Raw genomic sequence first — 18,178 nt, 5'->3', positions numbered from 1 at the left:
ACATCTGACTCTTGATTTTAGCTCAGATCATGATCTCAGAATCTTGAGATCCAGCCCCATGTCAGGCTCCTCACTCAGTGGGGAATCTGCTGGAGATTCTCTCTCCCTCTCCCTTTGCACTTCCAAACCCTATATACATACATACTATATATAAAAAAAAATGTGTATCTGTAAAAAAAGAATTTATATCACTTAATGGTATTTTATATACACACACACACACACACACACACACACAAGGCCCTAATTATATATGTATATAAAATGCATATATATACACACAAGCACACACACACACACACACAGAGTAACTATGACAAAAAGGTGTAAGACAGAGAGTACCTAATATACACAAAACACCACATAGTATAACTCTGGTATATAAACATTAATACCACTTTCATTACAGCCAAGGAAACTGAGGTTCTATAAAATTAAATATCTTGTCTTAGGATACACAGATAGGAAGTGGCAAGTCTGGGTTTCATCAGATGCCACATACTACATAATGACTGGAAGAGGTTTTTATATTAAGAATGGCTGCCATCAAAAACTAATGTTGTACTATATGCTGGCTAATTGAACATAATAAAAATAAATAAATTAATTAAAAAAAAGGATGGCTGCCAATGAATGGCAGACTTGGGAAAACTTGTGTTTAGCTTTCTACACATTTCAATCTTTTATATAGTAAATATATATTTAATTTAGTAATAAGAAAAATGCCAGTTTCTTAGAAACTGAGGAGTAAAAGAAAAGACATTCTACTAACACAGTTCAGAAGAATAAGATTGTATTTTTTTCAAAAGTACTATCCTCATGATTTATCTATTAAAAGATTCCTATGGGGTTTTCCATGTAGGCACATAAGAAATAGTTCTCATGTTAAAGGTGATGGTAAAAAATTATTAGCAAATAATAATTAAAATCATTAAATGTAAACTTTATAATGAAGAGAGAAAAACGAATGATAAAAAAATCCAACCTGTTAGTGCTAAGATTAAGTTTGGTATTTTAGTTTTCACTTCTTCAAAATTTTCTGTGATCTGCTTTGATAGTAAAATATCTTATATACTTAAATGAAAATATAAGAGGGAAAGACTAGAAACCCAGTTATGAAAACAAAGGGCAGAAGACGGAAAGCTCTTACCTTTCACCATAATGGAATGATTCCCAGAGCAACAGAAGTGGAACTCCTAATATAAAAGTCTTGCAAGCTTTGTTAATGCCAATTTTGCTGTTTTATTTATATTTACCTTTGTTCATCTGTTTTAGAGACAGTGTTTTGTATATATTAAGCACAGACACTTAAGAGCATTGCTGAAGAACAGGCAGATCAGGACTGATTTCTAGCTCTGCCATCCCCTATCTAATGTAACTTCAAACACCTCTCTGTGCTATATCTGAAATATAGGAATGATAATAGTAAGTACCATAAAATTAAGTGAGGTATTACATTTAAGTACCTGACACACATTGAGGCTACAATAAAAACTAAATGCTTATTATTATTACTATTCCTCCTATTCCTAAGGTAAAAACCCTTTAAAAACAGAAATGTTTTGTCTTCAATAGGAGACAATCACCCCCTCCAGTTCCAGGCCTCCAGAGGCAACATCAAAGAACGTAGTGTGTGCTAATGGGTATAGATGGGGGGGAAAAAAAGATACTTAATGACTGAGATCAAACATAAAGAAAGACAAGAGGACACAAAGAGCATCACAAGGACCCACATCAGATTTCCTAACCAAGTCTTTCAACAAATACTGAGTACTCTATCAGGCAATGGGAGGACAGAATTGAAAAAAATAGAAAAGGTTGCTATATTCTGAAGAACAAATACCATTAAGTGATATAAATTCTTTCCTGTGAAGCATTAAATTACTTATTAGTATCTGTCTCAGGCATTTATTTTTTTATGTGTTGTACTACACTTATTCATATACGTACATTCCTTACTTCCTCCATTACTGAGTAAATAACTTCAGAAGTTATTTATTTTTCATCCATATATTCCTTGGACAGTCAGCACCATGTTCAGAACACAATATGTCAGTAAGTATTTATTTGATTGGTGTTAAAGCGTTGAGCAAGATGGCTTTTAAATATAAAGAACACGAGTTTTTTTGTTTCTTTGTTTTTAAGATTTTATTTATTTATTTGACAGAGAGAGAAGGAACACAAGCAGGGGGAGTGGGAGAGGGAGAAGCAGGCTTCCCACCCAGCAGGGAGCCAGATGGGGGCTCGATCCCATCATGACCCAAGCTGAAGGCAGACGCTTAACGACTGAGCCACCCAGGCACCCCAAGAACACGAGTTTTGATAAGTTTTCTTTTAAACTTTGTTTTTATATCTAGATTTTTCTGAATTTCCCTACTATACAATAAAACACCAAACTTTACAACTTAAGATAATTTACTACAAACACAGGAGGTTTAAACCTTTCTAGCTAATAATTAAGGGAATGCTTGCTCAATGAGCCATTATTTTCTCACCCATGATTTCCAGTTGGCTTTCTCCATTCCTAAAGATGTTCTCGCAATGGGAAAGGAGAAGGTTTTGTTAAAAAAAAAAAATTATTAGAATGACACATGGAATTGAAGAAAGAAATAGAAAACTCAACAAAAGCTGGCGACTTCAATACTCCATGCTCAATAAACGATGGAACAACTACACAAAAAATCAGCAAGAACGTGGAAAAATCAGCAAGAACGCAGAAACCTAAATGCTATCACAACCAACTTGACCTGACATCTAGAGTACTTTCTGCCCAAAAACAGGCAGCTTTTTTTTTTTTAAGATTTTATTTATTTATATGACAGAGAAAGAGAGAGAGAGAGCACAGTAGCAGTGGCAGGCAGAGGGAGAAGGGGAAGCAGGCTCCCCGCCAAGCAGGGACCCCGGGATCATGACCTGAGCCAAAGGCAGATGCTTAACCAACTGAGCCACCCAGGCGCCCCAACAGGTGACTATTTTTTCAACTACATGTGCAACATTCTCCAGGACACACCACATGCCGGGCCAGAAAACAAGACTCAATACATTTAAAAGGACTAAAATCATACAAAGTTTGTTCTCTGACCACAATGGAACCAATTTAGAAATGAAGAAAAGGAAATCTAAGAATTCCACAAATATTTGGAGATCAAAAACATACTTCTACATAAGCCATGGGTCAAAGAAATGGCAAGGAAAATTAGAAAATATTTTGAAGTGAATGAAAATGAAAACAAAAGATTGAAATTTATGAGCTTCGGTTAAAGCAGTGCTTAGAGGACAATTTAGAGCTAAATGCCTATATGTGAAAAGAAAAAATACCTCAAATTAATAACCTAATCTTCTACCTTAACAAAAAAAAGAGCAAACTACATCCACAGCAAGCAGAAGGGAAGAAATAACAAAGATGAGGATAGAAATTAATGAAAAAAAAAAAAAGACCAAAAAAACAGAGAAAATCAGTGAAAACAAAAATTGTTTTCCTTGAAAAGATTAATAAAATTAACACACCTTCAGCTAGGATAGGAATCAGCCAACTTCTTCTATAAAGAGCCTGAGAGAGAAAATATTTTAGGCTCTAGAGGCTATAAGGTCTCTGTCTCAGTGACTCAACTCTGCTCCTGAAGCAGGAAAACAGTCACAAAGTATATAAATAAATGGGTGTAGTCATGTTCCAATAAAACTTAATTTAAAAAAGCCTATTTGTCCCATGGGCCACAGCCTACTCATCTTTGATGCATATGGGCCAAAAATAACTATTAATGAAGTCAAGTCATGAATGAAATCTTCTTTGGAATATTCTACTTTTAGGAGGGGAAAAAAAGAAAAACCACAGATTACAATAATCAGGAATGAAAGAGAGGACATGACCAATGAACTTACAGAAATTAAAAAGATTATAAATGGGGGCGCCTGGGTGGCTCAGTCAGTTAAGTGTCTGCCTTTGGCTCAGGTCATGATCCCTGAGTCCTGAGATTGCACCCCACACTGGGCTCCCTGCTCAAGGGGAGTCTGCTTCTCCTTCTCCCTCTGCCCGTCCCTGCCGCTTGTGCTCTCTCTTCCTCTCTCTCTCTTGCTTGCTCTCTCTCAAATAAATAAAATCTTTGAAAAAATATTTTTAAAAAGATTATAAATGTATGCTATGAACCATTTTATTCCAACAAATAAATGAAATCACTTAAATGTAACTAATTCCTAGAAAGACAAAAATTACCAAGATTGACTCAGGAAGAAATAGAAACTTGGAATAGATCTAGAACAAGAAATTGAATCAGCAATTTAAAATATTCTCATTTTAAAAAGTCCAGGTCCAAATGTCTTCACAGGTGAATCGTATCTAACATTTGGAGAAAAAATAATACCAACCTTCCAGAAACTCTTCCAGAAAATAGAGGAGGGAACACATCTCATCTCATTCTATGAGGCAAGTATTATTCTGATATTAAAGCCAGACAAATGTATCACAAGAAAACTATACACTAATATCCCTCATGAATACAGATTCTAAAATTTGTAATAAAATATTAGCAAATTATATCTAGTAATATATAAAAACAACTATATACCTTGACCAGGTGGGATTTTTTCCCTAGGAATACAGAAGTTGGTTAACATCTAAAAATCTACCACCTCTAATGTAATCAATCACATTAACAGATTAAGGAAGAAAAACCAAATGATCATATCAGTAGGCACAGAAAAAGTATTAGACAAAATGCCATATCCATTCATGATTTAAAGGTGGAGGGAACAAAAACTACAACTAGAAGGAAACTTTCTCCATTTGATAAAGGGCATCTTTAAGAATCCCACAGCTAACATCATACTTAATCATGAAAGAGTCCCCTAGTATGAGGAAGAAGACAAGGATGTCCACTATTAGCACCTCTACGCAACACTGTACTGAAGGTTCTAACCCATAAAATCAGGCAAGAAAGACAAAAGGCATCCAGACTGGGGAGGAAGATGCAAGACTGTCTATTCATCAATGACAAGAACGTGTATGTAGAAAAACCTAAGGAATCCACACAGAAAACTACAAGAACTAATAAAAGAGTTCAGCAAGGTTGGGGCACCTGGGTGGTACACTTGGTTAAGCATCTGACTCCTGGTATCGGCTCAGGTCATGATCTCAGGGTCATGAGATCAAGCCCTATGTCAGGCTCCACACTCAATGCAGAGTCTGCTCAAGACTCTGTTTCCCTCCCCCCGCCCCTCCCTCACATGTTCCCTCTCTCTCTCTAAAACAAATAAATCTTTTTTTTTTTTTTTTTTTTTTTTTACAGATTTTATTTATTTATTTGACAGAGACACAGTGAGAGAGGGAACACAAGCAGTCGGAGTGGGAGAGGGAGAAGCAGGCTTCCCACAGAACAGGGAGCCCAATGCGGGGCTCAATCCCAGGACCCTGGGATCATGACCTGAGCCGAAGGCAGACGCCTAATGACTGAGCCACCCAGGCGCCCCTAAAATAAATAAATCTTAAAAAAAAAAAAGTTTAGCAAGGTAGAAGAATATAAGATCAATATACAAAAATCAATTGTACTTCTATATAAGCAATGAACAATCTGAAAATGAAATTGAGAAAATAATTGCTTTCACATTTAAGCATTTGCAATTTTTTTGATATCATAAATGACCTGATGATGAACATCCATGAATACAAACAATACTTTCTGTATTTCAGATTTATGTTTGTATAGATTCCTGAAACTCTCTACTTGCTTTCATGGTGACAGGTACAAAAGTGACAGATTAAGAGAACAATGATTGTGTTACATAGTGAAGTATGACCAAAAATATACAGTAACTTGGGGGTTCTACCGGTTAACAAAGTTCATTCTAAATAAATTCAAGAGCAGTGAAGGTAACTCACCTGCACAGCATGAGACAAATCTGATACCAGACACTGACGGAGCCTCTCATCATTCCCAATTCCTTGAAGAACAAAGTCAGGCACATAAGATGAGCAGTAGCCACCCAACAAGGACCTCCCAAAGTTGGCAATGTTTGGCTGAACAGCACTCACTTCAATTAATTTTGACCTGGAAGAAAGGTCCCAAAAGAAGGCATATCCAATTAGTAATAAACGTATTTTATCAATAAAAAAATTTTTGGACTCTACTAGTCCATATTTCTAGTACCATCATTTTCTACAAAATACAGAGTAAAATCATCCTTAAGTAAAAAATGGCCTAAGTGATAAATCGGACCACAAAATACTCCTTCCTATCCTGAAAAGAAGGTGGATGAACAACTATGTAATGACATGAGTATAAATCGTTCATAAGAGACATCCAGAATGCTGTCCCTTGTGTATGTAATACATTCTTAATACAATCAGAAAATGAAAACCATCATCTAAAACAAAGTAGCTAAATATTAAATACATCACAAACCCAAAGCATGGAATATAACATTTCTCAAATATGAATCTTCTCCTCGTTTACTTGACCCACAGTATACATTTCCTGTTTTTCTTTTAGTCTTCACCAAATTTATTTCTAACAGCCATTTCCTACTTTCTCTGTGATTACCTCTCTCTAGTTGCCGGGCTCAGCACAGGTCCATATTTGGGGACATAATTCACTCCTAAATGACTTGAAAACTCCTAAGCAGAAAGAATCTCCTACATACAAATATGCTTTTCTTTAATGCCTTCACAGAACGTTTCTGGGGTACCTATGGGGCTCAGCCTTTAATCTTTCCTTAAAACCACACAGTAACAGAAGAGAATCTGTCCAGGACAATGATTTCTTCTTTTATATTAGTTACCACCAACCTTCAGAGACCATCTAAACAGAAGAATGGTACATATTTACATAGGGTCTATTATAGGTTAAAACTTCCTACTTACCCAGGAAAAGGTATCTCATCTTCTTCTGCCCAATCTTCTTGCTCTCCTCCATAGTAACTGCTTACTTGTCTAGTCATATCATGACCTGTATCTTCACTTTCACTATCCCCAAGGGCACTATCTGAACTTTCATTTCGTGGAATGTCCCATTCAGTTCCTACAGCAATTTTTTTCTCTGAACTCTCTTTATCCCCATGGGGGACAAGAATGGAGAGTGCATCTCTTTGGTCCTGCTGAGGAAAGCAGGTTTTACATGAATCCTGGTGAACTGTTTCTACACATTTACAAAATTCACTGTTCTGTTTGCTATTTTTTGTACACAATCCTTTTGAAAATTCTAACATACAGCAGTGTTCTTTACTGTCTGTACTTGTTTTAACTGCAATAATATCATCAATAGTCCTGGTTTCAATTGAATCATCATTAAAATATTCATCAAATAAGCTCATGCTTTCTGGGTCTGAATGATTCCAACAGGGAGGTTCACAGGTCTCTCCAGAAACCATGTTTGGTATATCAGACTTGCCAGATTGGTCCTTAGTTGTTTGTTTAGTTTCTTGATGCTGCTGATCAATAGCCCCTCCTTCTTCCTTCAGTGGTTTGGTGTGGTGCCTGGTGATCTGATCCACCACTGCCTGACTCCTGAGTTCAGTATCTGAGTCAGGGGACATAGAATCTCCAATCAAGAAGGTAACCTTTGTCTGTGATGCTTCACAAGAAAATGCAGCAGTCACAAGCTTATCTGGAGGTTTTTTTTCCACAACCATTCCTGTGGATCTCAACACTTTGCCTGTGTGATTACCTGAACCCAGCAATTCCTCATTATGCCATGTTTCCTCTGCTGGCTCTAAGCCTGATTTTGACAAGGCACATTTGTCTACTGGAGCAGATCCTGTGCAAACAACGGTCTCTAACTTGGTGTCAAGGCAAGTTCTTAATTTATCTCTGAACTGTTTAACATCAACAGCATTTTCTTCTTGGCAGTCAGAGGGAGAAATCATTTGACACTCATCTGAAATTCCTAGCAGCTCCTTAGAGCTGTTCTGAATATCTTCTCTCTCTTGTTGTGAAACATTCTCTATATTTTGCCCAAGGAGTGGACGACTGCAGTATTTACAGCTACAATTAGGAGTCCTTGTTTCTTCTGGGTCTTTAAAGAGCAAACTGCTTTTGTTTCTATGCATTGTGATAAGCACATACTCAGATTCTTCTATTTCACCTTTCTCTAAAGTGGTAGTAATTACTGTGCCTGGCATAACAATGGCTTCATCTTCTCCATTTTCTAAAAGATGGGTTTCTTGGAGTTCAGAGCATCTTATAAAATAAGTAAGAAAATAAAGCAGCCTCTGGACCATGTCTTGTCGTTTGCCAACCACCACAGTCCTCGCTAACCGTACAGGAGAACCAATAGCGCCATACAAGTCCCCTGCAATGGAAGAATCAGTTAATGAACACATCCTCTCCTCATACAGCCAAGCAGGCTATTTCCAATGATCAGATACCTACTCTTATTGTATGAGGGTTAGTTCAGCTTTTACTCTAGTTCTTTAATAGGTGAGTGACTATTCAGGAGGATAGGATGAGATAAATGGTATTTACCAAAGAGAAAGGTGAATAGAGGGGTCTTCTAGTTTCCTCTTTAAGGAGCGCCTATGGTTCTGAAACCTCAACCAAAGAGTTAATTTTGAAAGTCACACCGACCAAGAATATTCTCTGTGCCAGGTCTCATGCAGAGCACTTCACTGGGGCAGAGAAGTACTACCTAAAGAACTATATGCGAAAGGATTCTATAGCTGCATCTAATGCAGAGAAGAGAAAGCACCGTATCTACTGGTGGGCAAGGAGAAAAGGGAGTAGTGGTAGAACGTGGAGCAGAACGGGAGCAGTCACATCACACACTCAACCTTTCTTGATTAAATCACATCTCTGAACCTTAACTGTTATTGCCCTACCTAGGACCCCAAACTAGTTCCCATGTTTTTAAAAGCCCTTCTATTTCTTAGGGGGTTGGGTACTCAGAAAAGACCAGAAGGACAAGAAGAGTGAGACCTATCCTGACTAAGAAGAAAAGAAGGGGCAACACATTCAGCCATGTGGTTCGTTTTCACTTTTGTATCCACACTAGACGCCAACATAAAAAAAGGGCAATGGGAACCTACGGGTTATCAATGTAATTTCTGTATTTATGCTATACTCAAATTAGATGAAGAAAAAGGTGCCAAAGCACACTTAAAAATAGAGAATACAAAGTCATTAATTTAAATTTAATTCAATTTTAGCAAGTTGTCTGTATACACACTTTAAAGCCTAACTCCCACACTTTTTAAGGGAACAAACAAATAGGTCTCAGATAAATATATGCTACAGACAGTACTATGACAATTCTTCTCCTCTAATTAATACTCTGGCTCTAATGCCATCACATGCCACTGTCCAAAACTACTCCTAAGGTTCTCATGGATTACCAAATAAACTGAGCTGCTTTGACATGGCAAGTGAGTCTTTCCTGACCGGTTCCACTTTACTTTTCCAGGTTTATCTTCTTATAGTTACACTTTTTCATCATTATTCGCACTAAGTCCCACTTAAAGCAGACTACTTAAACCGGAACACTGAATCAACTCAGCACTCTTAACACCTAGACCCCTTTCCTCATGCTATGTGCTTGCCCTTTCCTCTGTTTCTCTGCCAGTCCAAAGCTTCCCACCCAAGCATCCTCCCTTGGGCAAAAGTAAGCTTCCCTAATTGAAATTTCACTGAACTTTTCGTTTCTCTTACAATTCCTCTTTGAATTATCATTATTGTCCTCATATTTATTACCTTCAGTAATAAACTGTCCACTTATTTTTTTTTAAGATTGTATTTATTTGAGAGAGAGACAGAGAGCGAGCGCACACGAGCATGCATGCACGGGGGGAGGGGCAGAAGGAGAGGGAGAAGCAGACTCCCCACTGAGCAGGGAGCCCAAAGAGGGGCTCAATCCCAGTACCCCGAGATCATGACCTGAGCCAAAGGCAGACACTTAACCTACTGAGCCACCCAGGAGCCCCTAAATTGTCCACTTTTTTTTTTTTTAAATATTTTATTTATTTGAGAGACAGAATGAGAGGGAGAGAGAGCACGAGAAGGGGGGAAGGTCAGAGGGAGAAGCACACTCCCCCCCCTGAGCAGGGAGCCCGACACAGGACTTGATCCTGGGACTCCAGGATTATGACCTGAGCCAAAGGCAGTCGCTTAACTAACTGAGCCACCCAAGCGCCCTAAACTGTCCACTTCTTGAGGCCAAGAACTGCATTTCATCTTTATATGCTCCAATGCTCTTTGCATAGGGCCTTATATATATTATGCACTCAATAAATGATTATAGAATTGAAAACAAATTTGAAATGTCCAAAAAAATAAAATGCTACTGAATTACTTGATTTGAAAAAAACTAAGTTAATACCCATACAACGGTATATTACCCAGCATAATAAAGGCCCCACTGACTAGTACTTAAACAACATAGGCAAATCTCAAAATAATTATGTTGAATGAAAAAAGTCAGAACAACAACAAAAAAGCATGTACTGTATGATTCCATTTATATCTAGAAAATTCAAACTAATCTATAGTGATAGAAAGCAGACCAATAGCTGCCTGGGTATGGGGTGAGGGGTGGAAGGTGAACAGGGAGAGTGGGGAGGAACAGGAAGGAGGGATTACAAAAGGGCGTGAGGAAACTTTCGAAGTGATGACTATGTTTGCCATCTTGATTTTGGTGATGGTTTCAGAGGTATTTATATTTTGACATAAATATCAATACTTACAAAATTGTACATATATGTGTTTGCTATGTGTCAATTATTCCTCAATTAAGTAGAAGAAAGTAAAGGAGGGATGGAGAGAGGGAAGAAAGAGAAAGGGAGGGAAGTTATATGAATAAGCTACATGACAACCTGCCTGGCAAGCTCACTCATCAGCACAACCTAAGAGAAGTTTCTATCAAGTCATCAAAATGTTCTCACTGGACTCCTCCCCCACGACCTAATAGTAAGAGTAAGAGAAGGAGTAACAGCAGTCACATTTACCAGACACTGTTCTGAGCACTTTACAGGTATTCTCTAATTTGTCATAACTTTATGAAGTATGTACTACATATTATTATCCCCAAATTATAAACAAAGAGACTGTGACTCACATGTGGTCTGCATGACTCACATCCTGTACTTTTAAGCACCATACTACAATGCCTTCCTAATGACTGTCAACTCATCAACCATCCCTTCTCTCCTGGGTTACCCATTTATTTAACGGGGCCTCGCAATAAGGGAAATATTTTCCAAAATTACTCAACAAACAAGCAAAAGTGGAAAACAGAAACCTCAATGACTGCTTCTCAGTTAACCAAATTATTCTAGCTATCATAGATGACTGTGATTCAATCTTTCTAGGCAAAGTACATTAACCTAAAACACGCTAAAGACCCTGACGTTATGAGTAAATCAGTCATGATCCTGCTTCTCTAGCTCTCACTGCAGTTGTGTATCTAGAAGAAATTGATATTAGACTTAAGATGGAGATGATTTAGCAGACATTAAAAGGACAAGGAAAGAAGAAGTGCTTTAGAATGGAGGAGGTAAAAGAGAACATCTTATTTCTTAATTTTTGTTTTTGCTATAAAATAACTCCAGACAGCTACACAAAAGTGTAAGTGTTATGCATCATGTAAGCGTTTTCAGACTACATACCTAGTTGTGCCCAAAGTGGGTTATATGGATGAGTTTTTGCCAACATGTCCACACTCTGAGAGGAATGTTTTTCTAAAAATATTTTTATAGGTGGTTGTCCATTTGGCATGACCGTTGGAACCCAGGCAAGATGATTGGTCAGAACTGCAGTAATGAGTGCTGGCAAGAATCTGAAAACAAAACACATCCTATCAGACTCCAGTCTGCCTTCATTAAACCTAATGTAAAATGCCGTGACAGAATAAAGCAGGGAGAGTACATACTCTCATGTAGCCGAACAGCATAAAAAAAGGAGAGGAAAGAAGAAAAGACAGGCATATCACCTGGATGAAAATGAAAATAAACTTTTGGTTGGGTAGGAGTTAAGAAAAAATCCTTAAAATAAAAAACAGTATTCACACAGAGCTGTATCTGATCATAATTACAAAGCAAAAATGCCATTTTACTTGAAAAACTGATTTCTTTTCAGTGTTTATAATGAATCAACCAACAGGACTATATATTTCCAAATTACTGAATGGGAAAATGAAGGAAAGTATTAAGCAAACTTTGCCTACCATCAAAAAGATGGCTTCTAGGAATTTGATGAATGGTTACAAGCAAACAGTATGATAAAATATCACATTAAGTATGTATCATTGGAATCCTGGTACTTCCTCATTTTTTTTTTAACTTATTTTCTATAGAATGAAACTGTGTAAGTGGATGCAATTCACCAAAAAATGGGAAGCCTCAGAGAGTTCTGTAAGTTGTCAGGAATTTTAATTTAACACATAATTAAAGACCTTTTTACTGTTTTTTATTCATTTCATTCATTTTACTGTTTTCTGTGGCTTTCATCCATATCCTATCTCTTAATTATCTTTTAGAATTCTGTTTTGGTTATTAATAATAAGAAATAATTCCCAAAAACCCAGTTATTTATTTCGCTTTTGTAACTGGGTTTGATCACAATCTAGATATCAAGTTATAGTAAATAATGTCTAAGATATAAAGAGAGACAAAGAGAGAAAGCCATACTGATTTTTGGAAGCATTTTCCATTAGAAAAGTGAACTCCTTCATGAAACGATGGCAAAGCTGGTTCTTTTCTGGAGTCCCCGACATCATTGTAAGCCAGACAGGCTCTCCAATTCGTGGCATTGTATAAAGATTACAAATTGTTGTTCTAAAAAGAGGAAAACACATTATGAAATTCATACTCAAATTATGAAATTCATCCCAAAATTACATACTCTTAAAGTTTATGTTACCAGTTTGGGCCTCACAGGTAGATTATTAAAGCTTTCAAGAGGACACAATGAATCAAGTCATTCCTTCTTTGTCACCAGCATAGTACCACAGGAAATGTTCTACACATGAACTCAAAATATGTTGGTTCTGGGGCTGGCTCTAGCCCCAATGACTGTGTGCCCTCAGGTAAATTACTTCCCTATTTTAAAGCATCAGTTTCCTCCACCTGTAGAATGAGAGCATAGGACTGGATAATTTCTAAAGTCCTTCCTGCTCTACATTTCTAAGGTATATGCCATACTTAAATATAATGCAAATTATCAACAACCTACAAAAGAAAAATATTCTGAATTGGATAATAGCTTATCCATATACCCACTCAAAACAATAGTTTATCAGCATCATTTTGTTGCCATGCTGAAACTCTTTAGTAAAATTCTGAAGGATGATGAGGACACTGTATCTGCATACAGTATTTTACGACTCTCAACCTCCTGAAGCTTTTCCTTGAATCAGCACAAGAGAGCATTATTGCACAGTTATGATGTTTTCTGGCTGCTTTCTCTTGCATTTACTTAGACAATAGCTAGTCCCATGACTTGCACTTTCTCCTTAAAGCTTCATGGATATCTTTAAGATATCAATCATTTTCCTTCTACGTTAATATCTATTCAGCCAAGTCCTATACACTCACTAGATTAAGAAACTCCTACCAAGTTGAGGCTTAAGAAACTAGCTGATCTCTTGGAAGATACAGAATGGTGCTGTACTTTTTATTCTCTAGAACAGTACTATATGATAGAACTTTTGGCAAAGATGGGAATGCTCTGTATCTATGATATCCAAGATGGCAGCCACTACCCATATATGGTTACTGAACATGAAATGTGGTCAGTTTGATGAACTGAATTTTAAATTTTATTTAAGTATCCACATGTGGCTAATGGCTACTATATTAGAAAGTACAGCTCTAGAAAGTTCTCTGAGATCTTTGCAAGCTCTAATACCTACTTCAGCATAATTCTCTAACACCTAGAATTCAAAAAAAGAAAAGAATTCTCTTGCCTGTACAAGTTTTACTGAATCTTGACCCAGTATGAAGATGAGATAATATAATTAATAAAAGTGATAAACACAGGTCACATTATGAGTTCTTGGTAGGGCATGATATCATGACAGAGAACTTTAAAAGAAATAAATAAATGGAAGGAGTTCAAGGTATTTTATAGAGAAAAATATGATTCGAATATCAACTAGGAATATGTGAAAATGCTAAATGCTAAACCCTATTAAGGATGTCCAGATAAGATGGAAAAGCAAACACCAGTGTTTATCTCCTTTCAGTTCTGATGTCTCAAATGAATATCAGTTAAGGATTTGAAAACAGATAAACTACTATAACAAATAAAAATGGATAGTAATCTTATTTAAAACTCAAATTACAGATTTAATAAAATTGTGCAACCCAAAACATAAGAGAGGAATGTTAAGTGAAGGTAGATGAACATATGGGTTTATAGTGCTCAAAGAAGGGAATGTGTACATAAAGGAGCTAATCTGCTCCACTGACACAAGAAGAGGCTCAGGACTCACAAGTTTCTAGTAAAGTTGAGGGCAGGAGTTATATAGGACTATAAACTGGTAGATTAATTCAAGGTCTGTAAATGGTTGGTGACCTCTTTCTATAACCTATTTTCCCAAAGAACGACTACAGACAGAAGAACAGACGTAGCAACTGACTAGTCCAGAGAAGTAACACTGCCCAAACCCTTCCTGATATTTGAATCTTTCACAGTATATAAACATATACAGTAAATCTTGGGGCATTAAAATGTCATGGGAAGAAGGGACCACAATTAGGAGAAAAAAATGTGTTAAATATGCCCCTTCAGGAAGTGATAATGAAAACAGGTTGAGAAACACCGCCCTAAAGTGAAGTTCTCCAGTTTGTACCTAATTATGCACAGAACTCCCAACCCGTATTTTAGTACTTTGCTCTTAACTATGGACAGGCAACCATAATACTGATACAGAGGGAAAGCCTCCAAGGACAGTGGGACACAAACAGAAAAACGGAAACACACACACACTCAAAGAAAAGGACTCCAGAGAAAATAGTAAATAATACATTCAGAAAAAGGGAAACATGAAAGAGATATAAAAGATCAGTCAAGGAATGCCAATTACTAACAAAAAAAAAAAAAAAATTCAAGAGAGAGAAGACAGAGGAAAATAGATAAAGAAAGTAGAAAATTTACCAGAACTGAAAGACAAGCTAGTGCTAGAGCTATAGTGAAGCTAAATGACCAATGGGCAGGTATAAAGTCATGGCAGGAAATAAATATGCTCCAAAACGGATAAATCAGGAAATAGCTGCATTAAGTATACTGCTTAATAATGTGGAGGTAAATAACAAAAGAAATAGGTAAGAGTTAAAAACAATGTCCTTGGGAAGTAAGAATGGTGATACTCGGAGAGATAGGCTAGAGTTCATTTCTTCTTCATTATTAGATTTCTGGGCATGTTTTGTTTGTTTCTTAACCATGTAAATATACTTTCTGATCACAAGAAACACTGTATACATGAATGAATGAGATGATCAATTCATTTTCCATGAGTTTCTTAAGCATATTTGTGACTACTACAAGTCCATGTGTCATAGGTCAGAGCCAGTTTACTAACATTAGTATAGTGATCCAGTGAGGACATTAGCTTTAGAATTTGGTGTTTAAGGCTATGTACTATGACCTCAGAGTGTATCAAATGCAAAGAAGGCAAAGAAATTAATTATGCAATAGTGCTTCTCATTATATACAACTCTGTGTTGTCATCAGCAATCTAGAACTAATAGGGTTTTCTTCTCCCCTAATGATTATTCCCTAATTTTCAGTGGTAAGCAAGAATTTTTAGTCATCTGACCCTTTATTTTTCCTGACTGACCCTAAAGAATAAAAGACTCCTTTAGTTGGAAGGGAACTGTGGACCTGATTTAGTTTTCTTTGATATGCACAAAGTCTGAGTGAGAATCCAAGAACCGCATCTTTGCCAAATGGCTCCTAACTAAACATGCTCTTCCTGTTTCTCTAGGTTTCATGGCTTCTGCATGCATGTGAATCATTTCCTTCCTCTTCTCAACTACCCCAAAATCATTAATCATCTGGTCTCAGATAATCACATACTTTAAAAATTATCTAACTGCTAATTTTTAATAATTTTAAAATTAAGTATGATAGACTCACATTATTTGCAATAATATTCTATAAAGCTGATGCAAACAATGAATTAGTGAACAATGAATCACTGTTGCTAAGGAAAATACATGGTTAGGTTCCTGTGAATCTCTCATCAACATTTTTGTCAGCCCTTCAATACATAACCTTGTTTTATGTGGGTTTCTGTTTAAAGACACCTTATTTAATATACTACTGATTCATTAACACTGAATTCACAGCCAATAGCACTATGACTCATGCCTGAATGAAGCTTACATGAATTTTCTCTACAAGGCATAGCATAGCTTTCTTGCACTTTGGAACATTAGACAGCATTTCAGCAATACACTTGGGGGTGATTTTTAATAGCAAAATCACTAACAAAAAGTGCAAAATGCCAAAAGACTGCCACTAAATACATGTCAAAAGGATACTTGTTTACAGAATGAGTGCTGAAACAAGAAGGCAGAGCACTGTCTTGTTCAACCTCATCTAGGAATGTATCAGGCTACTCAAATTTTTCACTGCTCTGCACATGTTACAAATGATCATAAAAGCACTGTGAGTATATTTTGAGGCTATAAATTTCAGCAAGTAGGTGAATTCGCAAATACACAATCTGTATATAATGAGGATCAAATGGATATATTTAAATACTTCTATTGAGAGACCTTTTAATAAAAATTATAAGAGTTTATAAGTATTTTTTTAGTTTTATTTATTTATTTGAGGGGGGCAGAGGGAGAGGGAGAAGCAGACTGCCTGCTGAGGGTGGAGCCTGACCCAGGGCTCGATCCCAGGACCCTGAGATCAAACCCTGAGGTGAAGTCAGACACTTAACCCACTGAGCCACCCAGGTACCTAAAAAAGTATTTTTAGGATTTTTTAAAAATGCTTAACTGACTTACATAGCCTTTCATATTTGTACAGTGACTGAAGTAAAATAAACTAATACAAAAGGAAAGGTACACAATCATACATTTGCAATGATTTTACAACTCATACATATTGTAAATTCTAGGCAATATTAAAATTCTAAAGCTAGGCCATATAGATTACCTAATAACATACCAATTAACTCACAGGTATTCTACTAGGAATGAATTTTCTGACAATATTTACTATTCTGGTAACCTCAGCTGGATCTATAACGACAGTTTCCTCAGACCTCAAATAGAGACTCCTGGCCTTTTTCCACAAAGCTTGTGATTGCAGAGAAGAAACTATCAACCCAATAATGTAAAAGTAACAGTTCCAAGTGCATGGGCAAAGATTCACTGCTTTGTAACACTGCAAAATGTGAAACTCAAAAAGAATATTGCAGGATCCTTTTAGGTGTATAAGCAAAAAGAATTGTTCAAACATATATTTGTAATAATTCCAGTCTAAAGTCAACTGAACGATTTGAATAAAATAAAAAAATTTTTAAATTATTAACAAAATACCCGATCATTCATAGCACATTTCTTTTAAAGTTATATTATCCACTTGAGGAAAAGCAAAACTCTTAAGAATCTTTGGTTGAACTTTCAAGCAAACTACAGATTAAATTTAGAAACTGAAAGGATTAAAACTTTTCATACTTCTCAAAAACCACTTATATCCATGACAAAGGCGTATTTTATAGGTTTCTCAAAGAGAAATCACTGTAGAATTCTTTTTCTGAGTCATGCAATTAAAGTAAAATTTCCTAGCTATGTAAATACAGATGAACTGGCTACAAGGGAATGTATGAAGAGCAAAGCTGTCATAAACCATGAGAAATACATAAATAACCATTGTACCCAGTTGTAATAATGTTTTAACTTACTATGATATTAGGTGCATCATGTCTTGGTTTCAATAAAACATAAGAACTTCTCCCATTGCATACAATCTCTCTCAATTTCTAAGCCCAGAAACTTATTATTTCAAAGTAAAATTATTCTCAAATGCTAACTCTGACATCCTCTCTCAGGGCTGGACAGCCGCAACTGTACAATGCAGGATACCTAGCACTGTAGCAGTACAGGTTTGGTAATTTTTCTCCTTGAAAACAGTTTAAGCTAGTAATTCCCAAACAGACTGTGAAGTAAAAATGCTAGGCTCTAGACCTACTGATCTGAACTCTAGGAGTTTGGGGAACAGTTTTCGTTATGTTTGCCTAGTTAT

At 36.4% G+C, this 18,178-nt stretch overlaps 1 protein-coding gene across 3 annotated transcripts in view; it reads right to left on the bottom strand.

Moving 5' to 3' along the window:
• The window catches only part of FNIP1 (folliculin interacting protein 1), a 155,104-nt gene that overhangs the window by 14,128 nt on the left and 122,798 nt on the right, over positions 1–18,178 (bottom strand). For all 3 annotated transcript variants that reach the window (XM_032425424.1, XM_032425426.1, XM_032425425.1), the window contains 4 exons: positions 12,604–12,750; positions 11,584–11,753; positions 6,854–8,279; positions 5,873–6,041 (listed from right to left, as the gene is read on the bottom strand). In XM_032425424.1, the coding sequence (XP_032281315.1) occupies positions 5,873–6,041; positions 6,854–8,279; positions 11,584–11,753; positions 12,604–12,750 (1,912 nt within the window). The remainder of the gene's footprint in view (positions 1–5,872; positions 6,042–6,853; positions 8,280–11,583; positions 11,754–12,603; positions 12,751–18,178) is intronic.

Source organism: Phoca vitulina, unplaced genomic scaffold, assembly GCF_004348235.1.
Source record: "Phoca vitulina isolate PV1807 unplaced genomic scaffold, GSC_HSeal_1.0 scaffold32, whole genome shotgun sequence".
NCBI classification, from domain to species: Eukaryota; Metazoa; Chordata; class Mammalia; order Carnivora; family Phocidae; genus Phoca; species Phoca vitulina.
This window is presented reverse-complemented; position numbering and strand designations above follow the sequence as displayed.